The sequence below is a fragment of the Macrobrachium rosenbergii genome, chromosome 39 (genome assembly GCF_040412425.1).
Source record: "Macrobrachium rosenbergii isolate ZJJX-2024 chromosome 39, ASM4041242v1, whole genome shotgun sequence".
Taxonomy (NCBI): Eukaryota; Metazoa; Arthropoda; class Malacostraca; order Decapoda; family Palaemonidae; genus Macrobrachium; species Macrobrachium rosenbergii.
In genome coordinates this window covers 3,332,932-3,360,771 of record NC_089779.1, presented here as the reverse complement: position 1 = coordinate 3,360,771, position 27,840 = coordinate 3,332,932, and the positions used below count along the sequence as shown (strand labels likewise).

The 27,840-nt window shown below is 38.1% G+C and overlaps 1 protein-coding gene across 4 annotated transcripts in view; it reads left to right on the top strand.

The window, feature by feature from the left end:
• Acsf3 (Acyl-CoA synthetase family member 3) overlaps window positions 1-27,840 on the top strand; it is a 56,245-nt gene that overhangs the window by 6,860 nt on the left and 21,545 nt on the right. For all 4 annotated transcript variants that reach the window (XM_067082339.1, XM_067082340.1, XM_067082341.1 and 1 more), the window contains exons 3-7: window positions 2,731-2,861; window positions 9,184-9,311; window positions 13,034-13,205; window positions 16,742-16,898; window positions 20,205-20,405. In XM_067082339.1, coding sequence (XP_066938440.1) covers window positions 2,731-2,861; window positions 9,184-9,311; window positions 13,034-13,205; window positions 16,742-16,898; window positions 20,205-20,405 — 789 coding nt within the window. The remainder of the gene's footprint in view (window positions 1-2,730; window positions 2,862-9,183; window positions 9,312-13,033; window positions 13,206-16,741; window positions 16,899-20,204; window positions 20,406-27,840) is intronic.

The window sequence follows — 27,840 nt, the reverse complement described above, 5'->3', positions numbered from 1 at the left end:
CCTCAAATGGTGCAATATCAAGTGAGAGACTGTTAATTACTGGTAACTGCAACTTCATGGCTAACTAGCTAGAAACAAAACTACGTTGGCTCCCCGTGTCCAGAAACACTTTGTTGGGAACCTGCCGGCTCTGGGTGTTGTGAAAAAATGGCCGACGCAGTTGGTAACAATGTTGGTGGCAAGTCTGAGTGAGGTGACGCATTAACTGATTTTGCATTTACGCGGTATTTCATCACTCATTTTTTATTCTCACTTACACTGTTTAGGTTAGAATTTAACCGAAATTTTACCTTTACTCTGACTCTTTATTGTAGACGTGACATGACTAGATGACTTGGCTTGGAACGTTTACTCTGACTGAGTCCTTGGATTAGTACTGTTATTACAGATCAAATTATGATGCCTGCCCTTACACAATTTGCAACTCTGTTTGCTGTTGCATTGAGTGCTACGATAGCCTTTGCCAAAACAGTTAAAGCATCTGTGGGAGTACATTAATTGTCGCTTTTGATATTCAACAGTGACATGTTTTATGCACTTGTTGGCTGAATGCTCCCTCTGAGAGAAGGGACACATTCTTGCAGCTGTCTTTGGTCCTACAGACTTGTCGTCTCCCTTTTGCAAGGCACAAGTAATCTGCTATCTTAAGGTATACACCACCTTGAGAGAGCTTCTGATTGATTAAACTCATAATCATTCCCTGACCTAAATCTGCTGTACTGAGACATTTAATTTTCTGTAACAAAACAGTCAGATTGCTATGGAAATTCTTCAAATCTACATGATTAAACTTTGGTACAAAGATATTGGCAAGTCGCCAATGCAGAATAATCAGCATTTGCTGTTGATTACTGTAGTAATTCTAACGCGACGTCATAATTAGCAGCCATTACACTTAAAGCCTCGACTACTTAAGTGGTTCTTTTTCGAGGGCACCAAGCAAGTGTGTAAACTTAGTTACGTTATCCAGATCAGGGCGTCGGTTAACATGAACATCAAACAATTCTTTGAAAGTAGTGTATTCGCTCATTTCACCACGAATATGGGCAAGGAAACTTCTCTCAACTTTGGCAATCGAACTAGTAAGGAGGAGGGCAATTACTTTATTTGCTTCATCAAGCACTTGATGAACTGATGTTTTAAAGCTTGATTCAAACTCTATTGTACAGTATTAGTTAAATAGAGGTTTCTTAACAATTGCTTATCGGTTCTAATGTGATCAACTAGATTATGGTACACCGCCACGGCGTGCGTCTCCAATAGTTCACAGTGGGCCACAGCCACTACACCAGTCAGTAGAGTAATTAATGGAATGATCTGTAAGTTAATTGCTACTGATACAGCCATGTTGCTCAAGTTACATCAAAATTCCACAGTAGAAATAGTAATGATAGTTATTTCTCTCAACCTCTCTTATATACCCTCGAGTCTATCCCATGTCACTTTCACCGTTTCCTCAGCCAACACGAAAAACTATCACTTGCTTGACATTCCGGACACTCGCTGGTTCAGACTATCGGGTTTTGAAGGAGCAAGTGTCGGAAATTTGACCCTCCAACATCAAACAGAAGGTCTAGCAAGGTTTGGTTGTTTTTTTTTTTTAGTTTTATTTTAAAATTAAACTCTAAATTTAACATCTACAGAATTAACTGACCACGAGGTCCAAAACAAGGTGCACAAATTGAACAGAGAAAAATTTCACGTAACCCGAGAAAAACTGTCAACATTGACTTGAAAAGGCTATAATCATACATTAAACTTACTTCTAAATGATCAAACAATACTTTAGAGGAATCTTGACTACGCCAAACCATGGATGGCGAAAATACAAAGGGACTACACAAGAATACTAAACGGACTCTTGGCTGAGAAAAGTGAGAATTCCACGAGACTCCTACCTGTGTTGCCTGTCTTGGTGCCCTGGAAAAGACAGCTGGGTGCTTTTTACATGGTTCCTTGTCACCTTGTCACCTCGTATTGCTATTCAAATTATTTACATTGGATATTTTCTTCAAAATCGATCTTTATTTACTAAAAGGAGAGTTCCATTAGTATACATGATACTGTTTATGTAAACAGTCTTGATATCAAGAATTTATATTTGGTATTTTTACAGAAAGGGGAACCACAGTCTCGGCCACCTGATTGCTACTTCTCCATGCTTATCTTGAACATTATGAAGGATTGTCGTGGGAAAAAACGGATCCCATTTTTTTGAACGACATTTCTGCTGAAAATGGTAGCCAGAAAAGTTTGAAGTGCCGGAAAACATTGAAGGGTGCCAGCAAATCAGAATTCAACAGTGTGCTCATAAAGAGGTTTAAGCTCTGACGCAGTGAAGTGTAAGCATTTCCGGAGAGATGCTTATGGAGTAGGCCAGAATTTTCGTAAGGAACTAAACCTAACAAATGACCGTGATTATTCATAAGCTTTGTTCTGCTTTTGATAACACAGCAATATATCTGTGGAATGAGCTGGCAAGAGTTTGTTTACGAGTACATAAGGGTTATTTTAGGGGTGATTTCCATCACCTGGGATATACTGTGGTCCGGCAGCAGCCTGGCCCCCAAGGGTGCTGGTTTAAAGCAGTCGGACTGTATTAACTGTGTATTGTTAAATACTCAGAATCATTAAGTAAATAGGTTTTTTTGTATTTTTGTACATAACTAATAATTAAAATGATGAAAAACTAAAAATGAGTTTTTAATCATTTTTACTTTTTCTTTCCAGTGATCACCTGGCATATTTAATACAAAATCTATCAGAGAAAGGTGTTTCACAACAACGTGTAGCATTTTTGTGCCCCAACGATGTGTCATATATCATTACACAATGGGCTACGTGGATTGCTGGTCATATTGGTAAGTCGTTAACACTTTCTGTATTTGTCTTCTTAGGAAGCATTGTTCCTGTGAATTTTACCTAAAATCATAAAGCTGTAAGTTTCAAGCTACTAGTTTACTCAGCAGTTGAGAAAAAGAAAAGAAAATAGATGGGTTGTACCTGGTTTCTTGACCTGTCTTGTCTTTTGTTTACTGTCCCTCCAACAGGTAATGATTGAGTGACTGTGTCCTGTGCCTAAGTTAGTATTCTACTGCTAGAGTGGTATCGTCACTGTTAGTGTGCTGTGGGTGTTGAGAAGTATTTTGATTCCTTATTGTGCTTCTAAATAAAATTGGTACAGTTCTACTTTTTTTGTGCAAGATGCATTGATCGGGTAGTAAACAATTCCTGAAGCTAGATACTGAACAAGCATGACAGGCATACTTATCCTTGAAGATTGCGACCCTGTATATAGTGATTGCTCTATTAATGTTGTGAAACCTTTTATTAAGCCATTCCTTCTCTCTCTCCCCTGTGGTTCAGACTTGGAAGCATGAGTATATTCAGTTCCTTGTGTCATCTATACTGATTTTCTTGTTACATAACTGCAGGTTAGGGTGCCATCCTTTGGACTGCCCGGTGTTAGTTCAGTGTCTGTCAGAGAGCTATCTACCAGGGAACCAAGTTGGGCCAGTAGCAAATGAAGGGGTGAGCTTGTTACGATTTCTCTCTTGGTCACCTCCACCCCTAAATCTGGAGGAGGTTGGCCTGCCTTACCCAAAGATATATATTGGGAGGAGAAAATCACTGTCCTTCAGCTCCTTCATAGTAGAACAAGTGACAGTTTGTTTCATTTCAGATGTATTTCTTCCAAACTTGAAACTGGAAATGATTTCACAGCATAGATTGGGATGTATTTTATCTTACATTTTCTTTGAATTCATTATTTTTGCATAAGTGGCTTTTATACGTCGTGCACATTTGTCTCTGAACCATTCCATACAACAAGTCATTGCCAGCCGTATATATTTGTGTTGTGAGAAGCCTAGCTTACAGAATCTGTTTTTCAGTGTAGATCGATATTTATCTTAGTGCAAACATACTTAAACAAAGAAACATATAAAGCATAACAGGACAGTGGGCCTTGTTACTGGCCAGGCCTTCAAGTACAACCTTGGAAAAGAGCAGTAACTGAGTGTAAGAAGAGGTAAATGCAATATCATGAACACTGAACATACTAATGCAGACTACTTCATCAGATGGTCTGGCCTTTCTGTTTGAAAAATGACACAGATGCACGGAGGTCCTTGGACCCTAGTGTATCGGAAGCAACTGTTGTACAGGGTTCCATAAAACCCCATGCCATGGGATTTACAGGCACACAGATTCTGTGGATATGCATGTCACCAGAGGTGCACGTTTTTCCTGGACACCTGTATCACCAGAGGTGCACGGGGCTCCGATAAGACCCCATGTCACCAATTTCGGCTTTGGGATTCTTTTCCCCAGGCAGGTTAACGTTCTTTTGCCACTGCACAGAGTCCCACAGACTCCCATGACACTGGTAAGGTCCCCTGGTCTACGGACCCGGCCTGACTTGACGAGAGAAAGGGAAGGTCCAGCTCTCGAGTGCGGCCCCCCTGCACATTCTTGCATGAGAACTGTGCCAAGGTCCCAGACAGGTGATGCAGACCCACAGGTAAACTCACATGAAGAAGGAGGTCGCCTGCTTAGTCTTCCTGTCTGTAGAGGCCTAGACCTCCAGGCAGACTATGGCACTCAAGATGATGATGATCTGTCATGCTCAAGCTTGTCCCGGAGCTCGTAGCAAGACTTTTGAGTCACATTCAGTCCCATCTCAAACTGTTTAGTAGTGATCATACAAGATACTACTGTGTCCAGTTAGTGCGCTTCGGTACTGTCTTCAAGAGGACTTACATCTCAAGCCTGAGTGTCGATGGCTCTTCATTAGTACTTTTTCAACTAAGAAAGAAGTGTTCAAGAACACGATTTCTTTCTAGCTTTGTGAGGCTATTGAACAAGTGTACTCGATGTCCAACATGTGGCCAAGAGTTCGTTTCGAGTACCTCACGAGGATAGGAACATTGATCCATTCCTCGTACTCTGGAAGAACCTGTCGGTTTTACAGGTATTAAGAGAGAAGTGGCGTAGGCTGTCCACTCACAAGTCTTTCTGCCTTCAGGACGTTGCCCACAGGCCCTGGGACTCCTTTTCCCTGGGTCCTGTGATGGCTGCTCAAGTTGTGGATTGTTTGCATATCTCCTAAGGTGTCGGTGTCAAAGAGCGATTGCGAGTGAGGGACTGGCTCCCTCCCTTCTCTTTTATCTCTCCTCTCTCTCAGAGAGAGGCAATTAGCCATCCATCACATGCTCGTTGCGCAGGTCATGCAGGTGAGCCTGCTTAACTGAGCACCCTGTCTGTAATCTTATATAGATTAATAGATGCGAGTCCTCCCCTCTCTCTAGCAAGGCGGGAAGAGGGGCTGACAATAAAACAAACCATTAGTTATCTCTAGTTATATTGTCTCTGACACTTTGGGTTCATCCAAGCCTTTTTGAGACAGTTGCTACACACACACAAGTCAGAGGCTGGTTTCCCTTCCTTTGCTGTTACATGACCAGGAAGGAGGCCCAGAATGAGGTGAACGCCCAGTCAGTTCAGAAGCTTACTCAGACTCCTCCCTCCAAGAAGTAAATCTTCCTTATGTAAAGACTGAGGGATTGTATATTGTGTAGGAACAATTGACAAATTTTTTAAGTAATTTGTATTTTTCCTAACTATACAAACCTGAGGTCTTTACAATTTTATGCCCACCATAGCCACCCCTCATTCTGCTTCCTGGACCAAAGGGCAAAGTAGGTGTAGACCGACTGGCTGGGCCAGGACTCCCAACCATAGTCGGTAGTTAACTATGTACTCCATCACCATGTTTGAAGTTAAAAGGCCGTTTCCAGCTGTGCTGGAAGTAATTCCTTATATACAGTAAAGACCTCAGGTTTGTATGCTGTAGTTAGGAAAAGTACAAATTACTTTAGAAATCTGTCATATTTAAGGACCTTGTAAGATGAGCATTGTAAAAGCAAATAAGCTGTTAAGAAGCCCTATTTAAATTAAGGTTTCTTAGTTAAATAAAAAGAGGAAAAAATTGGAGTAATATATTTTTGCAGTATGCACATGTATGACTAGATTTAAGTTAGCTGATTTGACTGTCTAATGTGCATGAGTTTTTTTTAAATAAAGCAGTTGTAGAAGGCTTGCGTTTTTCGTTGTTTTCTTTTCACATCCTGCTATTTGTGAAATGATTACTCAAACCTCATTGGCAGTAGTTTGCCCGTTTGAGTGGCTCCGCAAATCTACAACAAGACCATAAAAAAAAGAATGGTTTTGTTCACTTTAAAGTGTTATTATGTAGTATGAAGTGCTTTATAATGTTTAGTTTTTTGGAGTCAGTAGTGGGTTAATTCTATTTACACGATTTCTTATGGGAAAATTGACTAGGTTTTCAAATGATTTGGTTATCGACAAGTTTTCCAGAACAAATTGTGTTTGGGAACAGAGAATTTACTGTATTATATTTACTGGTATATAAAAGGAATTTTGGTAAACAAAGTATCAGGAACATTTGTTGGTGCCAGCTAATCAATCATCTTATCTAAATATGCCTCAATGCACTCCAATCAATAACCAGTCGGAAACTACAAAAGAAAGAGATATGCCCATAACTGAAAGGAAATAAGTGGTAAAACAGTAATATGGTAAACATGTATTAAGGTCACAGAGAAACGTAACTATCATACAAAGCACGAGGCTTGGGCGAGTTTACATGTAGCTAGTGTCTTCAGTAGCCAAGGACACTTTGTTCAAAAGGACAGCTAACTTGCTTTTTACCACAATTGTCCGAATCACCAGTGTTTGGAACTCAACATTATCTGGACACAACCAGACCACAGTGGCCAAGGCCCAAAGATACACTATATATACAAATTTTAAAAAGTTTGAAAAACTGCCTCCAATGGTTGGCAATGCATTGCGGCCTCAGGAAAATGTTGGTGACCCTGCTTGCACTCATAAACAGACTGAGAAAGGGTTTGGAGGGTGGGGGAGACCTGGAGAAGTTTCTTGGATGGGTGTCAGATGTCTTGGAACCATGGGAGAGGAAGGCCAATCAGGCTGTGTAGAGGAACTCACTTAGAGGAGGGGTTGTTTTGGAAGGTAGGTGGAGATGGGGAGCAGTTTCCCTGGCTGGGAGGGGGTGGGGATGCAGTGTTGGATGGATGATAGGGGCTAGGTAGATGTCTGACTTGCTAGAGCTTGTTTTGTTTCGTATTTTTATGTTTATGATGCAGTAATTGATATTTTATTAAAGGATATGTACATTACTGAGATATGGTATAGAGGGGGAGAGAGAGAGAGAGTGCAACAACTGAGGTACGCTTACATTGAAGCCTATACAAGTAGCACTCACACTCCTTCACTTTTAATATTTTTATTTTATGCTATTTGTATTTTTAATGTATTTTCTCATCTTTTATTTTTACAAACCAAAAGATAAACACAATCATGTGCATAGGGTACGTACATAGCCGCACACTCATTCACTGGTGTTGGTGAACTTGCTAGAGCTTCTTTGGTTTTGTGGTTTTATGCTTGAGTTTCCCACTATTTATTAAAGGATGTACTTCAGTACTGTACTGTAACTAAGCAAACAAAAAAAAAGAACAAAGAAGCGACATGGCAGAGAGAGAGAGAGAGAGAACAACTGAGGTATGCTTACATTGAAGCCTATACATTAACACACACACACACTCCTTCACTTTTTCTTATAGTTTACACTATTCTCATTTATATTTTTACTGTATTTTCTTATTTTTTATTTTTGCAAACCAAAAGATAAACTCAATTGTGATACCATGGCTTCAGTTATAAATAGCAATGTCTTGCCGGCACTTGCAAATTCACATTTTAAATATTTTTAAGGTAATTAATATCACCAGTGACAAAATATTCTCTTTTTATGATGGGTGCTAATCACGCTTAGAGTCCGCTAAACTTGTAATGAAATATTGTACAGTAAATCAAGAAAAAAACAAAAAAAAATGGCAGCATCTGATTCAGTACTACACTAACAAACATGCACATGAACACACAAAGCAGAGAGGCAGAGAGAAAGGGTTAGCTTTCGCAATTGCTATTGGCTTAAAAGCACGATATCACTTGACAGTGTTTGGGCAATTGAAAAACACTGCATAGCCTACTGTACTATGTGTCGCATATGAAAGTAGAAGGGGTTTATTTTTTGTGTGATATATTTTCAGGAAAATGATAAAATTATTTGTGTAAACTACTGTACTGTGCTGCATACAAGAGAAAAAAAGGGGTTTCCTTTTTTGTGAACAATACAATGTATTTTACTGTGCTTGGGGCAAATGAAAAACATTGTGTAGTCTACATGTCACATAGAGAAAAATAAGATGGTTACATTTATTTATATGCAATGTATTTTGGGGAAAATGATAAAATTGTTTGTGTAAGAGCCTCGATGGCTTGGTTGGTAGAGTGGCAACCACAGACTTCATAGAAGCCTGTGGCGAGGGTTCAATCCCCGCAGCCGACCAGTCAGAGGCGGAAACTTTGCTATCCATGTAGACATCCCGGGATTACGTATGTAATCAACGGATAGGTGTGCTGAAAGCAAATGGATGTTACAGACTAATACACACATAAACAAAGCCACTCCAACATCTTCTAAAAAAACATAACAGACACCTCACGTCTCGAACTGTGGACTACCCGCCCAGTTCTCCTCGTGCTGCTGGGAGAAAGGGAGCGGGGGTTTCGGTAATACATGTACACATTCGCTACCGGGGTCTAAGCAATGTCAGGCAGGGCAGCTGGTCGAGGTTACGGCCTACCCTACTGCCAAATCAAAGTCCTTCAAAGAAGGCACTGTGCTTACCCCATATAAAAATGGGTATAAAAGCACGTTAAAACGAAGAAGATAAAATTGTTTGTGTAAACTATTGTATTGTATTGCATACAAACAACTAAAAAATGGCATCGGCACAATTGAGTTTTCTGTACAGCTGCTACAGCGTATAATCAAGGCCTCAACGTAAAAACCATTGCTTTACACCAGGGTCCCCTACTCCATATCCTCTGGTTGGGTACACTGGCCTATATTCAAAATTAAAGCTTCTTAGACTTTTGAATCAACATACTTTGTATGAGCTTATTCCAAAAATCTTATTTCAAGTTTAAATTGCCATTGTTTTACTCTTTTTTATTGTCTGATTACACTGTAATTCACATAAAATGTAAGTCTATTTATTACATCAACAGCAGTGCCTCTGTTCCCGAAGCATCCTACATCGCAATTGGAATACTTTGTGAGGGACAGTGAATCATCCATTATCGTCACCACGTCTACTCTTGCGGGGAAAATAAAACCTATTCTTTCTGGTCAGCATGTAAGGAATATATTTGAATTTTTCTTGACTGATATGATTAAAGGGTAAGCACATTGTATATGTACCTATCACCTTGTTAAGATTGTTGTATGTACTGTACAAAAGCTTACATCCATTGTCTAAACATGCTTTCTTATGTTGGTGTTGATTTATTTACATTTTTGCATGCAACTGTCTGTCATCTACTAAAAAACTGCATACCACTGCCATCTGCAGCTATGATGTTAGAACATAAATATTTAAAAATAACCAAAGCAAGTAACATGGTGTATTATAAATAAGACCTGAATTTATGTGATGTCTCAGAAATTTGTTCTTAAATCGACTCCTCAATTATTGACAAGGTTAAGTTCCAATGACCAGATTGTTATTCTAATGGGAATTGACTTCATTCAGAATTTAGGGTAACTTTAAGCTATATTTGAAAAGTTTGCTTTATATTACTATGGTAGATGTCTTTCTACCTTTATGAAGTGGAATTTTTAGAATAATATACAGTATAAAATATTGCAAGTATTGTTCTACTCTTATTATGTCTTTAATGCTGTAGTAATCCTCACCAATTAACCAGACTGTGCTATCATAACTGCAGTAACTCCTTGTAAATGTTTAGCTCTTTGTTCAAGTAATTCATATATAATTTCACTGGTTTGTTGATGCATTATACAGTGAACCCGTGATTGCGGGGATCGTCCCACATCCCCATGAATAGGTCAAATCTCTTGAATGCTTAAAACCCCTCTAAAAACACTTAGAACTGCCCATTTTGATAGCTTAAACCAAGAAAAACCCTGTAAAATGCTTATACCTGAGTATTTTAACAGTTTTATCTAAAAAGTGCATTTATTCATGAAAATTATATGAAAATACAGTAATTAGTGAATAATTCTCAGTGAAAAATACATGAATGGGCAATTTTCCATGAATGATAGCTAGATATGTTCCACAGAGAAACCCGCGAATGCGTGAGTCCGCACACCATGAGAACGCGAATACGGGGGGTTTACTTTACTGTATTCACGAGCCATATGCTGTGAAGCTTACTTGTAATTGTAGACTTTTTACTCTAAAATTAGATATAGGACATTAATGATATCTTGTTATTCATCTATGACTCGTAACCAAGGAATGCACACATTGACGCTTGCATCCACACATGCACACATTAAAATAAAAATATAATTGTGCACAAAGAGTTGTTTAAATGTAAGTACATTTTATTACATTGTTTCTTTCCTAACCAATTTTTAAAATATTTTTGAGAGAAAGAAAGTTACTGTTTTGGGGAGAGGGGTAGGATATTGTAAGTCTCTCTCTCTGATAGTGGTAGTCCACTTAGGATATTGGAAATAACCAGGGGGGCATGTTTTTTCCTTCAAGTATACACACCTTTGTCTTTTATATTAGAGTATAACTTCAATGAAAGGTAGTACAGTATGATCATTTACGCTTGGTAACAAGGTTGTTAAGCAGTAGCAGGTGAGTGAGGGAGTAAGAGACCCACTCACTTCCTTGATTGTCAGGATTACTTTCTTTTTGCTACATTGCAGTGCAGACATCAGCATGCTTGATTTATCGTGGTTACTTTTGTTTATGTTGTACCTTTTGAGCTTCTGTTTGTGACTTTGGATATTTCATTAGTTTGATTGTTGTAACTGTTGGTTTCTGATTCTTATCTTGTGCAGAAAGAGAATCTGTTAAGGTGCGCTGAATATATGTGTGTGTGTGTGTCACCTTCTGTCATAGACCCTCATTATGTTTGTTCTTTCTGCAGGGGACAGGCATATATGATGCCTTTCAGCTGTGTAGTCTTTTTTGGTCACCTGTCCTGTGAAAGAGGTGTGGTTCCAAGAGGAGGAAGTCAAAATTGTGTCCCTCTATGTGTCTTTAAAGAGCAACATATCTCTGTTACCCTCAACTGGCTTTCGTTGACAGTCCCATGTTGTGACCCCTGCTTTCACTGCTGGGACAGTGTTGTCTGTCCTCCCCTTGCACGGTCCAAGGAGGGTACGCATTACCCAGGTGGAAACCTGCTGGGATACTTCCCAGCTAGGACATTCGGTACGATGGCTTTTCCTGCACATCCATCAGTCCCTGTTCTTTTCCTGCCCCTCTGGTTTCTGGTGCACAAACTATTACTGCAAGGGAGTTGATGCAGGTGCCGTAGCTTTTTCTTGGGTTAATAGGGGATCGAATGTTCTTTACATTCCTGGAGTACTTGGCTACAACCAAAGCCTCAGCAACCTGTCAGTTTCAGTGGATGCCTCTGCATCGGCAATAGCCTCTGTGGCCAAGACCAGTGTTGTTGCTTCAGCAGTAGCCTCTATGGCCAAGACCAGTGTTGTTGCTTCAGCAGTAGCTTCTATGGCCAAGACCAGTGTTGCCGCTTCAGCGGTTCATGCTGCAAGCCCAGTCACTGGCAATGTGTACCTCAAATTTATCCTATAACTTCAAATACAGGTTTACTAATTACTTATACTATTATTTTCCTTTATTCACATGGATATATACATTCGAGAATAGTATATTTTACTAATTACAGACTTGGTGCATTAGTTTTGTGTAATTTTCCTTGGCTGCCTCAAAAAATTTCTTGCCCCCGCCTAGGCCCCCCAATGATGGAATCCCAGCTAAGCCACTGCCCATCACTCTCTGAAGCAATTGCTCTCCTCCTGACCCCACAAAGCTTAGAGAGTTGTTAGACAGCTATGAATATTTTCTGCCGATAGAGAAATTTAGGAGTCTAGATGTGCAGACGGCTTGTCTGAAGCCTCTTCATTTCTTAATGTGTTTGGAAAAGTTGACATGCCTGATTGCAGTTGTAAAGTGATGAGTTTGTCCCAGAAAAATTCATTTTGTTTCTGTAAAATTTACATTTTTATGAGTTTGGGTATGTTTGTGTTGGCATTTATATGAAAGTAGTTGAATTCTTTCATCTTGAAAATGACTACATTAATTTTTACCTACATTAAATTTTTGGTATTTTACTAGATTTCTTTTTGAAACATTTAATTAATCAGTGATGTAAAATTAAGTCTCCTTGCTATCTGGTTTACTGTGGAAGATTTGAGACTTTAAAATTGGTATAATGCTAACGTCTATTCAAATTGTGTGATTAATCAGTGATATAAAATGAGCCCTCACATGTATTTAGTTTTTGTTCTCTTCCCTACAATATTTTAAGGGCAGCTCCCGTAAAACAATGAGTTGCACATGGATTTTTTAAAGCTTTTTATATGTTTAACAGTCCATTGTTATCAATTGATATTTCCTTATCAGACTGATAGTAAACCATCCAACTCCAGGCATGAAATCCATTAACAACCACTTGCTTTTTAAGTGATCAGTCCCCACCTTTAGCCAGAATATACTTGTCAAAAAATGTTTGCCTCTTCTGGTTTTAGGTCACTTTTATTGTAGCAGAACAAAATCAGTACTGTATTCTAATGACAAGACAACATTTTATTAGTTGGCTGAATGTACGGTATTGCATTGTCTTTGAATCAACCAAACTTCTCACTTATTTACTTGTTTGCTGCTGATAATGTCATTTAATTAATCTGTTAAGTGTGCAGTTAATCTATGCTGATCTTGAAAATAATGAAAGTGTTTCTTGTATGAAATTACTTGTCAGCTTATTTTTCATGTAATTGTTCACATGGTTGTAGGGTTTGTAGTTCTAGTCAACAGTGGATTCTGATTTGAATATTTTTCTGTTCAAGGTCATAGTACTGGAAGAATATTTTTTCAAAGATTCCTCAAGTAACACTGACATCCTTGAGAACATGGAATCATCAAATGCAGATGGAACTGGAGGCAATTGCAGTGAAGATTTCTGTGCAGCCAGTGATGCTATGATCATTTACACAAGTGGAACAACTGGACCACCAAAAGGTACTCAAGAAACCCAGTTTTCTTTATATTTCTTAACAATATCATTTTGAGCAAAATAAGAGAAATTTTATCAGTGATGGAAAGGGATATTAACTGTAATGTGCTATATTTCTGTAACTGTCATGGCTCTACCGTGTAGGTGGTGTACAGCCTTGCACATGTGCCATCACTTGGCAGACGTCGCCAAACTCTGCGACACGGTTACAAATCATGCCGACTGATGGCGATTTGGTCGTACCTAGAGTGTAACTGCATCGTAATGAGCAAATTATGACGGGCGCCATCTTGAATTGCCAAGTGTGATGCCGGCATTATACCTTTCTTTGTGGCTTGTTACTTATTGTTACCTCTGTTCTGCACCTTGGACCCGAAATAAAATCTCGGCCACGCATCAGATTATTTTCGTTCCTTTCTTCTTTGATTTGGATCTAGGCTTCATATTGACAAGCGTTTCCAAAATGTAAAGAAATCAAGAAATCTAGAGGGCCTTCTGGTTAAAAGAAATTACATATGTATCTGGTAAAAAGTGACCAGTAAATTCTAAATACATGGCTATGGTGGTGAAGATGGGTCTATTCCAGCTTTGGTGAATTTATCTGAATTTGACAGGTATAAGTAAATATGATAGAGAATAGACTTCTGCATTTCTTTGTAGATAGGTACTTGTTGTTACATCAGTTCTGTAACCCAGACCCAGGATTGAATCTCGCCCGGGCATCAGAATATCTTCATTTCTCTTTTCCTTGATTTGCATCCAGGCTCCATAGTAACAACTGTTACCAAAAGGTGAAGAAATCGGGAAATTGAAAAGGTCATTGTTAAAAACTGTGACGACATCAAGAAGTTAAGAAGGCACTGTGGTCAATAGGAATTACATATGAATCTGGTAAAAAGTATGGTGAAGGTGGGTTATTCCAATTCTAGTAAATGTATCAGAATTCGACAGATACAAGTAGGTATGAGTGAGAATGGACTGATACCTTGCTTTTTGGCTAGGTAATTATCGTTACCTTGTGCTGTACCCCGTACTCTAGATTGAATTTCTTCCGGACATCAGAATATATCTTTCTTGATTTGGGTCTATGCTTCGCAGGGACAATCATTTCCAAAAGTGAAGAAATCCGTTTTTTTTTTAATAGAAGTTGCATAAGTATCTGGTAAAAAGTGACCAGCAGATTCTAAATATATATTTCGGCCTAAAAAGCAACAAACAACTAAATAATTGGCTATGATGGTGAAGGTGGATCTTTTCCCACTCTACGAAATGTATCTGAATTCGACGGATATCAGTACGCATTAGCAAGAAAAGACTTATACCTTTCTGCATGGCCAGAGAATTATCACTACCCCGTTGTGTACCCCGAACCCGATCGAATTTCAGCTTGGCACTTCCAGAATATCTTCATTTCTTTCTTCCTTGATTTGGCTGTAGGCATTATAGTGGCTAGTGTTTCCAAAATGTGAATAAGTCGAGAAGTTAAGAGGCCATTGTGGCTAATAGAAATTCCATACGTATTTGGTAAAAAGTGACCAGTAGATTCCAAATACATAATTCTGCTTATATGCAATAAAACACTAAATATTTGATTACGAAAATACTGTTTTGTGAGTTTGGCCTTATGCCAGTGAAAGTAACAATAGCAGCAATTCTTATAATAAAGCAACTATGGGGAAAGTACCTTGCAGAAAGGAAGAGATTATTCTAAATATTTGTGGACCTTGAGAAGGCATGTAACGCTGTAACAAAATAAAAATTTTTATGGGTATTGCAAAGATAGAGGATACCAGAAAGACTTGTGATATAGTGATGTTACTGCAATATTGCACAAGATGTACAGTGAAGATATTGTCGGGTGCTCCAGAAGAATGCACTTGGAAGATTTCATAACAAACATGGACATTATGGAGAGATGTGATGTCCAGCAGCTGGATAGTAGACCAAGATTTCAAAGATGGAGATGGTTTGGGGATGATGAAAAGGGAAGAGTAATTGGTAGTCATAAGAACAGTAGAGATGGAATTAGCAGGATGAAGACCATTAAGAGCACCCAGAAAAACACAGAAAAGTCATAGGTAAAGACTTAGAGGTGATGGGAATACAGGGGAAATTGCACAATACAAAAAAGGAAACGAGTAAAAAATGCGCTGAAGTTTCTTCGGCGCAATCGAGTTTTCTGTACAGCCACTACAGCATATAATCAAGGCCACCGAAAATATATCTATCTTTCGGTGGTCTCGGTATAAAGCTGTATAAGCCGTGGCCCATGAAACTTTAACTACGGCCCGGTGGTGGTCTATCTGATATAGTTGCCAGAAGCATGATTATGGCTAACTTTAACCTTAAATAAAATAAAAACTACTGAGGCTAGAGGGCTGCAATTTGGTATGTTTGATGACTGAAGGGTGGATGATCAACATACCAATTTGTAGCTTTTAAGATCTGAGGGCGGTCAGAAAAAGTGCAGACGGACAGACAAAGCCGGCACAATAGTTTACTTTAACATACAAGATTATATGAGAAATGGGTTCTCATTTTAAGAAAACTAAAATGAGGACCCATTTCTCATATAATCTGGTAAGTTAACAATGAGCAATGAAAAGAATGAGCCTGTTCTTTTTAACTCTGTTATTATATAAACTCAGAAATATAAGAAAACACCTCGGCACCAAGATGAGTGCAGTGAGACCGACAGACAATCAGTTTTTTCCTTCTGTGGGAACAGGGCAGTTACACTGTAGCTGAAAATCCATGAACAGAAAGTCAGACAGGGTCATACAACTCTTTACCAAACCAGGAGCTGACAATTATTCTCTCCAGATATTTTTACCATGACCTATTTTTCAAGATAACTGGTCATTTTAAGGTTCAACATTTCATTTTTGCTTTTAAGGACTTTGGTAGTTAGATTGGTAATTACCTCTTAATATTTTTACCTTAACCTATTACCATTACTGTATTATTATTATTATTATTATTATTATTATTATTATTATTATTATTATTATTATTATTATTATAATATGTTGTTTTCTAAGACATAGTATTGATATCTTTGAGCGTTCACCACTAAAATTAATTACAATTACTTGATAGTAACAGAAAACAAGCAAACTGTTCATCATTACCTTTGTATTTTTCTTTGAAAATAGGCTTACTTGTGGGGTAAGGTGAGGGTATTTAAAAATTTTGAATATCAACATATTGCAGAGATGTTTGCTATAGCTATTGTGCAATAATTGTGGAAATGGAATGGAGAACAATTCATTTTTTTTATAATGACTAGACGTGTGTAGTGTGGGTTATCTTCGTAAGATAAAAAATTGAAAATTTAGCTTTACCATAATTGCATTTGTCAGCACCAGTAGTTGCAAAGCCCGATAAACTAGTTAATTAATGAATTTCCAGCTCATCTCGTAATTTAAAATGCATCCTGTAACTAAACTCTTCCATTATTCTTCCATTTATGGCTCATGTCAATTTATAAATTAGTGCCCCAGCATCATCACGAAATCTAATACCATACTTTGACTTTCAGGTGTTGTTTTAACCCATAAAAATTTACAGTCTCAAATGAGTTGCATGCACAGAGCATGGGGCTGGACTTCGGGTGACACCATTCTGCATTGCCTTCCTCTTCATCATGTGCATGGCATTGTTAATGCCCTAATGTGTCCACTTTATGTTGGTGCCAGGTACGGTATTTTATGACATTTATGACCATGAGAATCATTATCAATTTAATATTTTTGCACACAGTTATGATGATTCCAAGAAAGTTTTGCACTATGGAGTCTATTTAGCTTTGTTCTTTTGAAAACTGTAGTGCGGCAAGTACTTCATATACAAACATTCTATTTATGAACTTTAAAGACAAGAACCTCCACGTTGTGTGTGTTTAAAGCTTTTTTTTAGATAAGTGCAGAATTAAAAATTATGGCTGAATTTCAAATTTTGCAGCAGTGCATAAGGATAATTCCTGTCTGTGCTGCTTGTAGCATGCAGAAACCAACAACAAGAGTAATCGTGTGCAGGCTTTTTCAACAAGCAGTTGTGCTTCTCCACTACTTTTTGCTCACTTGTGTGATTAATTTTAAGCTCAGGATTAAATGATGTCCATTGCAACTACATTGCAAAACATAAGAGCAGTGGGATGAAGTTTGTGGAGTTAAGTGCCAGGCTATCAAAATGGAAAGTAAAGTAACAAAGAGACTGGAGAGTAAAATTTAACAATATTTTCTTCAACTCTGAATGTGTCTTGTTTTATAAAATGCATGGAAAATCAGTAGCATAAAAGTACAGTAACTCTTTCAAAGGCATGTTCTTTAGACTTCTAGCTCAATGACGAAAAAATGTGTCCTCTGTATGAGTGAGAGACAGGTGTCCTGATGTACATATTCCCAATATGTAGTGTAAATAGTGAGATCAGTTGAGAGAAAACAATTGAAGTAAAAACGAAAAGAACTCTTAGTTGTTGGTTGTTAAAATACACGTGAAATCAATAACAAAAATACTATAACTTTTAAGAGCATTTTCTTCTGTACAAATAGCTGTACATAATGTAGATTTGTTCCTAGACAAGTACAAGCCTTTGTTCACAAAGGGGTTTAGTTTCGAGGGTAAGCTGCAGATGGTGATTTCAACTTACTGACAAGACAAGGTAGCCAATCCTTTGGATGTGAGCTTTTATCGCCGCTAGTGACGAGACCAGTGTCCTGCTAATTGTAACTGACTAATTTTCTCCCGTTCATATGTGCATTTCGATTCTTTGTTATTTTATTACTGTTGTAATATTACACTGTACTATTTTGTTACATTGTTTTATTACAGTGGAGTGATAAAATATGGAAATGATATGTAGGTAATTATTCAAACGTTGAATTACGTAGTTTTTACTGGTGATTCTATTTCAGTGTGATACCTCTCAAAGCATGGAGTAAAGTAACGACATTTTTATTATAGAGTTTGAAAATCTTTATGACAAACCTTGAATGTTTGCTCTTGACCAAAATTTCATCTGGAAAACTCTCACAAAAAAAAAAAAAATAAATAGAACTGGCATTCTGTAGAAAATGTGAATTTATTATCCTCAATAAAAGTTTCATGGCGCTGATTTTTTTACAAACTGGTAGAAAGAGTACTGCTTATGATAATCATAAAACCATTATGTAATAATTATGACGTCAAACCAAGAACATGGACAATAAATGGTACTGAATTGCACGAAAATAAGAAAATTATAAACTTTACATGAAAATGCAAGATAAATCAAGTTCAGTAGTCTGTGATTAACTGATATGAGTCTAAAAAGATGTGCACTATGAGTAGCACAGGAAAATAAAATACAGCAGAAACATGGAAAAGGAAAATCAGGAAAAATGAGCTGGTCAGGTTCCAGGGAGCAAAGTCAGGAGGTCTCTTCAGACCAGCTAACATCTGAGATGACCATTTTCTACTGATAGAGGGACTTGGGCACCCAGTCTATGCATATAAGCTGGATGATCCTCTGTTTTTGAGCATGTTTGGAAAGTGAGGTCATGCATCTGAAGGCTTTTATGCCAAAGCAGATCACAGAAAACCATAATTTTGAGATACAATATTAGCAAAAAACTGTATGTTGCAGATGTTGAAAGAGCACCAGAGGGTAAAAGCGCACAGGTATGATGATGAGGATGAGGTTGAAAGAGGCAGGTGATAAATAACTGAAGTTATCCATACAGCATAGGGCTGGCATGGTTTTCCCTAGTATCACTTTGCAAACTCATATGGTCCAAGTCCCCCCCTCTTACGAATATGAAGTATTAGTTGTTGAAAGACGAGGATATTAGAAAGCACCACATTCTTTATTTTCAAAAGTTTTTCTAATTTCCACCATTTTTATCTTCATGGCCTTCAATAGACCTTTTTTGTCGTAATGCTATTGTATGTTAAAATGACTTCATTACAAAATTTGCCTCTTCATATCACAAGTCGTGTTTCAGTATTTCCTTACAAGCAAATATCACGTTTCAATTTGTGCCTTATGTCTTGTAACCAATCATATTCCTTTTCCTTTCTTAAATCACGCATGAATAAGAGGTGAGCTCACAAGCAACTGACCCAGACACACTTGTACCATCTGTGGGAATAAGTATTGTGGTTGTTTAATTTGTCATTGGAAGTGGTAAGTGGTGGTAGTAATGATACTATGATTTCTTCCACTTTTGTTCTCACTGTTGGATCCTTTGCCTGGTGCCATACTTACTTAGTGATGGATTACTTTTATAGAGAAAAATACCATAATTCTGCAAAATCATAAAAATTCTTGAATGAATGAAGGAGCATATTTACTTTGTGGAGGGAGGGAAAGGTGTTATGACAATCATTATATCACAGTGCTCGATAATCTCGTGGTTGGAATGCCTATGTGTAGGGAATGGACAGAAAAATGTCTGATTCTCCTGTGAATTAAGTCTTTGATTGCATTTTTGTGACAAAAAGAGGGAATTCTGATCAGAGCCAATAGAAATGTATCCTTGACAATTGTGCAATAGGTTTTTAGAAAACATCAATAACTGTATTTTTTATGAATTTTGTAAATAAATTTAACCTTTTAATCCTGAGACTTAAGAAAGTAAAAGTGGTTTGATATTCTAAAATGAACTGTATTCATTCATATATTTTTTTATAGGAAGTGAATGTACAAGGAAAGTATGGATAGGAAAACATCGGTACATTTGTTATTTCAAGGAAGTTCGCGAAGAAAATTTACCACATGACTCTTTAGGACACATCACATCAAACAAAAATCTTACTTTAAGAAAGTATGCTAAGAAAATTAATCATGTGACACTTTAGCAAACATATCACATCACAGAAAATTTCAGCGTGCAAGAATTTTAAAAATTTTCATGGAAAAATCAAACCTGCACATCCTCCCGCCGATATAAGGACGTTATTATTATTTGGTAAATGCAAATTCTATTTATTAAACCAATTGTATACAGTACTGCCTATTTCAGAGTTGTGATGTTACCTGAATTTTCTGCGGCAGCTGCATGGAATGGATTATTGTCACTTCATTCACCAGCTGAGTCCCGGGTGAACATCTTTATGGCTGTGCCCACAATTTATGCAAAAATGATTGAAGAATATGAAACTAAAATTGTCAAGAATGATCGGATGCGTGATTACGTGAAAGCTGTTTGTATGCAGAACATAAGGTAACATTATTGCTTATATTTTGAGGGTAATTTTATATATGGTTATTTGCAAGTAGACGGTTAGACTTACTTTTGAGGCTCATAGACCTGTTTATCATCCTAAAATACCTAAGTAAGTAAAATATTACTTTTTGTGTTTGAATTTCCAGCGAACTTCATGATTATTTTAAGCACAAGTCTGCCTGTCAGCAGAAAATGGTGATCTGAACAGACTTGTTGACTTTTTCCCTAGGATTAGACTAGAGTTCTTTCTCCTCCTTAATATATTTTCTTTTTTTTTTGTGCTTCAGGCTATTTTCCTTCATTTCTCTGTCTTGGTGATATTTTTGCCTTAGTTATTATAAACACCATCTCTTGACCCTTGAGTACTGTTTAGTCGAACTTGGAGCGAGTGTCTTACTCATATTTTGAACAGCTGTTCCGTTCTCTTTTTATTCATTAGTTAGGAATTTCGAATTAGTCCTTTTTATACCAGTTTTTGCTTAATATTTAAATGGAAGTAATCATGGATATCTTAGTGGCTCATTAATGCTTTGCTGAGAGAAGCTAAAATTACCTTTGCTATGCTTAGTGCACGTCTTTTGTTATTTGTTTGTTAATCACAAATTATTTGATGCATAGAATTTGGAATTTTCCTTATTTGCTGTAATTTAGTGCATTTTTTACTTTACATTGTAATTATATACAAATAAATATCCTAGATATTCATGGAATTTTTGGCAGTATTATCCTGCAACTTTGGGTTTCAGGATCTGGTTATTGATTCGAGCCTGCTTATTAAATTGATCAGTTTTATATATAAATATATATATATATATATATATATATATATGTATATATATAATGTGTGTGTGTGTGTGTACAGTAAACCCCATATTCACGTTCTCACAATTCGTGGACTCACCCGATTTGCGGGATTTTCTGTGGAACGCATCTATAAATTATTCGCGAAAAATTCAGCAATTCACTGACTTTTTCGTCGAGAAATATTCATTAATTAGTGTATTTTGGTGTTATTTTCATGACTAAATACATTTTTTATGATAAAATAATGATTTACTTATTTTCAAATATTACTAAGATTAATAATAATAATAATAATAATAATAATAATAATAATAATAATAATACTGTAAGATTAAATATGTAATAAGATAAAATAATATGTAATGTTCATCTCTCTCTCTCTCTCTCATACTGAGATGAGGAAATTTTTATGGTATGTGTATCTGTTTTGCATGATAAATGAATGATTTACCTAATAATAAGTATTAATTTTCAATAGTAATAAGATATGATGATAATAATAATAATAATAAAAATAATAATAATAATAATAATAATAATAATAATAATAATATAATAATAATAATATACTGTAATTACAACATTTATACATTCTATGGTAAGTAAATGAAAAAATTTAAACAAACAAATTTCAACCCAAACTTTTTTCCTTGGCCCTGGAGCTCACGGGGGAGGGTGAACCTGTCAAATATGTCAAGTAACCTGACAGCAATATACTGAAAAATCTCTCTCTCTCTCTCTCTCTCTCTCTCTCTCTCTCTCTCTCTCTCTCTCTCTCTCTCTCTGAGATGAGAGAATTTTTATGGTATGTTTATTTGTTTTGTATGATAAGTAAATGATTTACCTAATAATAAGTACTGTACTAATTTTCAAATAATAATAATAATAATAATAATAATAATAATAATATACTGTAATTACAACATTTATGCATTTCCATAGTAAGTAAATGAAAAATTTGAACAAATTTCACCCTGTCTTTTTCCTGAGCCTTGAGCTCATGGGGAGAGGGAACGTCTCAAATATGTCAAATTACTCTAGATGTTGCCATTACATGATCAGGTCAGTTTCTCTTCTTTTTTCCTTCCTTTCCCTCTCTCTGCCAAAGGGTAGAATAAGAGAAATAGACAGATAGATAAATAGATACTAAGTTCAGCCCTTCTCTCTCGCTCTCTCTCTCTCAGGAAAAGATAACACAAATTTTGTAAAGAAAAATGGATTAACATTCCTCAAGAGATTAAAGAGATAAAACTAACTCTCTCTCTCTCTCTCTCTCTCTCTCTCTCTCTCTCTCTCTCTCTCTCTCTCTCTCTCTCTCTCTCTCTCTCTCTCTCTCTCTCTCAGAAAAAAATAAAAAATTTTGTAAAGAGAAATAGATTAGCATTCCTCAAGAGATTAAAGAGATAAACTCACTCTCTCTCTCTCAGGAAAAAATAACATATAAATTTTGTAAAGAGAAACGGATTAAATTCCTCAAGAGATTAAAGAGGTGAACTCACTCACTCTCTCTCTCTCTCTCTCTCTCTCTCTCTCTCTCTCTCTCTCTCTCTCTCTCTCTCTCTCTCTCTGCCAGTACAAGGCTGGCTGAATTTGTTGTAGTAGTAACTCACTCTCTCTCAGATTTGGCTGGGAGGGTTAAAGTATGTATATATTTTTAAGGGTACTTATGTTCAAGATGACTTTGAAATGATATTAATAATATAATTTCAAAGATTAATAGAGTAATAGGATAATAATTTAAGGTATATTTGATGTAGGATGATACTTTACGTATACAGTTGGTATTTGAACTTTCAAGATAGGCAGTTATAAGCATTTTTAAAGGGGGAGGTTATAAGTATTCACAGATTTTAACTTCCGGGGGGGGGGGGGCGGCTGAACGCATCCCCTGCAAATATGGGGTTCACTGTGTGTGTGTGTATATATAAATTATATATATATATAATATATATTGTAACAACTGTATGCTGCCATCGTCTCTCTGCACACTTAATTTAAGAGCCAAATTCACACACACTGGGGAGGCGATGACTGTACCTGATAGACGTTAAGAGCAATTGGGAGTTCTGATGGGTGAGAGTCAGGAAAGGTCTAGGTAGCAGTTAGATTGGGCCCCTGGGAGTAATTAGCGCTGGGAACTGAACGACCCAGATTTTAATCCCTTGCCGCACCTATCTCCAACTTTCAGGAGCTCTGGTATTGCTTCCAGAATGTTCTTTCAGATGGTCAGCTGACGTGAAAACGCGGGAATAATTGGTTCTGTCCTTGGGCTGAATCAACAGTTATAAAAGCAGGTCAAGACCTGTGTTTGTCCTCAGTCTTCCTCAGTCTAGCACCAGGTTGCGCCAAGTGCCCGATCATGCCCTTGTTCTATACGGCACTGTCTCTCTGAACTTGAACACTACTCAGGCCACAAGCAGCCAAGTGGAATCTAAAAGGAAGCCATTCAGCTCATCCAGCCATAGTCGCAAAAGTGCATTTTGCAAGGCATTCCCATGGTACGTGTAAAGACATTCAAGTATACCAGTTCTCTGTTCCTTCTACTGAATCCCTCATTTCATTTCGTCCTCTTTTCTCTCCCCGTCAATTCCCTGTGATATTTAGTCACCCAGTGTTCAAGTGCTTCCCTGTGTGATATAATTTTAGTGACTTAATTGTCCCTTGTTCATTGTGAATTAATTTATTCATTCCTCCCATGTGCCATTAATGCTAGGGAAAGAACCCATTATCCATGAAGCTTTGCCTGGAATTATTCTATTTCCAGATACGTGTTATCTCAATAACCTCATCTCTTCCACCACCACCATCTTGCCTAGTGAAATCTGCCCAAGGATGGCAACAAATTCAAGATTGCAACATTTCGAGCTATAATCTCCTGTAGCTGATTTGCAATGAAATCTCCTTGTGTAATTCCTGATCCAGTGAATCTCCGATTGCAGTCTAATTGTATATAAGTCATTATTTATTCCAGAAAGCTAGTGGAGTTATAGTTGCTGCTGATCTTATCACAGTTACTTTATTAATAAATGTCGTGAGTGTTTCTCGTTTTTTGGCCTGCTATAACTGGGTGTAATAAAGTACAATTCTATAAGTATCAGAGTTTCCAGTGGTGACCTTTTCCCCAGTAATTCATGTGAAAAGTATTTCATTCATGTGAGTCTGCTGATGTGTTTTAGTCATGGTAAGTGGTTATGCAAGGTCTTTAGGTAAAATCCATATTACATCTACCCCTTCCCTTTCTAAATACATAAAAGTGACGACCTTGCCAAAGATTCTTGGTCAAATTAGTAAAATAGCATTGCTATAAACACTATAGACTATGGATATGATCGAACTTGGAAAGAAATAAATTGATTTTGCAAACAACCTAAATAGGCAAGATGGTACAAGGAGAGAGGCAATGTGTTCATTTGTCAATGTTGTATATGGAAAATGCATTATGTAGAAAAAGTGTTGAATAAGTGCATGACTAAATCTAAAATTTGCAAATAAGAAATTCAAATTGAAAGGTGAAAGCAGATAGCAGCGGAGTGACTTTAAAATTCCCGCCTGGAAGCTTCTCCCGAGCTAGTCAGAGCAGCGAGTTATCAAGTTAGGATTTACTAGTCACCTTGCTTGCCAGCAAGTAGTGCATGAAAATTGAATTTCTAGCTAGATTAGCTTAGTGCACGTGACATGAGAGTGTTGCGCAGCTTCTTTCAGATAGGGAAAGGGCCATTTTGTCAGTCCCTACGACATAAGAATAACATGCCTAGGCAGCTCCAGGCTCCCTAAAAATAGATTGGGGTGGCCACAGATTCACTCACTCAAACCACCTAGCCTGCTCGCCTCTACCTCAGCTCTTGTTTTCGAATTCCTTAGTAACATAGACCTATTATTGGTGTTTTAATAAAGTAATTTACTTCTATGCATATGATTGAATCATTCCATCAGAAAACCTGTGCATTTTTCCTTGAATTTCGTACATAAACGAGAGAGGGCGTATGTTCGTGTGTCTGCCCGAGTGACGTCACGCGACCAGTCAACGGTCGGACCACCATCCACGCTCGCTCCCAGTTGTAACCCATCACACATGATCCCATCAGCCGTCTTGTACACTGCTTTGTTTGTAAACATTGCCACGTGACTGCTGTCCCACCAAAACAAGGGGCGACCTTCAGCTGTCAATGCGTGTCAGCCATTTCAGTGGAGGGGTCTCCCGAAAGAAATTGGTCAAACCTGGGCTGAATGAGCCTACTTTAAGACCCGGGCAGTTCGGTACTGGCTCGACGCCCTGGACTTCACAGAATACGAGGACCTATTCAATTGGACGATGCTGGAGGATTTCTTCCAGTGTGCTCCTGAGTCCCTCACCATGTATCTCAACAATAAGTAACCCAAGACCCTCATGGAAGGCTGTCGTATGGCTGATGTTTGGGAAACCTTTAATTCGTCTTCCAGCATGTCTCACTGATGAACAGTGCCACCTGGTCATATCTCAGCGTCAGTTTGCCCAAAGAACGGACTCCCTTCCAAACCTCAAGTATGTAACCACTGCCATGAAATTGGACACTCAGAGTCTGAGTGCCACTTTAAAGGGGGAGCTACCAAGAAACACCCTTCTAGGCAGCTCAGGAAGCCAATTGGCTCCTCTCCATCCACTTCCAAGCAAACCTCATCACCCAATGACGCCACACAGCCAGTCAAGCCCATCCGGAGAGACCCTGTAAAGACTGTGGTACCCCCGGTCACAATAGTGGTGGATATCATGCCTGCCCACAGCATAGCAAAGCTACCAAGCACATGCACATCATCAGTGCCACGTCCGCCGAGGCATGGCCTTCTGACATTCCTTGCCCTGAGAGGCTTGATACTCTGGTAGTCAAAGTGGCACCCCTTGATGGCTCTAGCTGGCCAGTTGATCTGCCAGCTATGGTGGACATAGCGTTAGACATCTGTCTGATTGTAAAGTCTTGAGCTCCAGGTCGTGACCCCTTGGAGCACTCAGAATCAAGCATTGGCATAGTAATTACAATTAGGCATGGAGTCGAGTTCCTGTCCGGACGAGACCACCTCTGGGGATGTCCTCTCCCAACCCCCATGCATTGCCTGGCTACCTTCACAATGAAGGCATCAACTGTAGCAGTCACAGACGGGAACACTGCTGTGCTGGACGACATGCTCCAGTCAACAAGATCACCTTCCACCTACTGAAATTGCTGACGAAAGTAGCACTCACAGTAACAACCAAAGCCTATTCCTCCTCTTCACAGAGGGAAGGCCACCAGAAACTTCCTCCCCCACAGCAAAAGGAAGTGGACGAGTCACAGTACAGCTGTAAGACGTGCAAAATAAAAGGGCACTCCACGAATTGGTTGGGATGGCCCAGCAAGCAACGCACATGTTACCAAACCAGAAACATTCCTGGAAGCTCTGACCTCCTCTTGGGACAGGAATCTTGGTCTCAGCCCAACTCAAGGTCACCCAGGAGCTATGCGCCCCCGGGCTCCTCATCAGGCTCAACTGATGTAAAATCTCTGCCAATGCCACTTGAGCACCCTGAGCAGGGCCATGCCCCGTCCACCATGGACATGGAGCAGTTACCAGAATTGAACCCTGTGCCTGGCCCTGCCTTAGTGCCAGTGCCAGATCACGTCACCGATCTTCCTTTGGGAGATCACCCAAATTTACTTGAGTTGGTCATTGCAAATTGTGAACCTCCTGCACCCAATAATCCTTCTTCCTTGTCTCTCTCTCTTAGGAAAAGATACTGTTTGTGTGTGTGTTAATAGTGTTTTAAAAATGTGAAGTAAAGGCATTACATCTTTGGAAGACAAAATCCAAACAAACTTTTTTGTTGTCAGAGAGAGATTAAAGAGATAAATCCAAACAAACTCTTTTGTTGTCAGAGAGAGATTAAAGAGATAAACTCTCCTCTCTCTCTCTCTCTCTCTTTCTTTCTTCTGCCCAGCCAGCCTTGTTGAATATAAGTCGAAGTGGTAACTCTCTTTCTCCCTACTTTGGCTGGAAGGCTTAGAAGTGCATATGTATATATTTTTAAGGATGCTACTGTTTAAGATGACTTTGAAATTATAGGAATAATATAATTTCAAAGATTAATACAGTAAGGATAATAATTTAAGGTATATTTGATGTAGGATGCTACTTTAATTATACATCCGGTATTTGAACTTTCAAGACAGGCAGTTATAAGCTTTTTTAGAATGGGTAGCAAGTATTTGCAGATTATAACTGTTCTTGGGGGTTGTCTGGAAAGCATCCCCGCGAATACGGGGTTTTACTGTAGTAGTAGTGACCTGTAAATTGTAGTGACAAAATGCTGTCCCACATATCAGAGCTACTGAGCTTATGGCACTCTTGGCACAGTGCCTATCTTAGTAGGGTATGTACCATGCACCCCAAAAATCCAGAGGAGGTTCCTTGGGTACTTCCCTCATGGGTTCTACTACCAAGTTAAGATGTAATGGGTTAAGACATTCCCTCTAGCCTTGCAAGCTGAAGGATGTCCTAGCCACTCATACACTGAGTTGCATTCATTGACTCTTCAGGATGCATGCTTAGTATTAGTTGCACTAGAGCTTGATTGCTTAGCATGAGGTGATTTAGAACCTCAGAGTAGTGTTTCTTA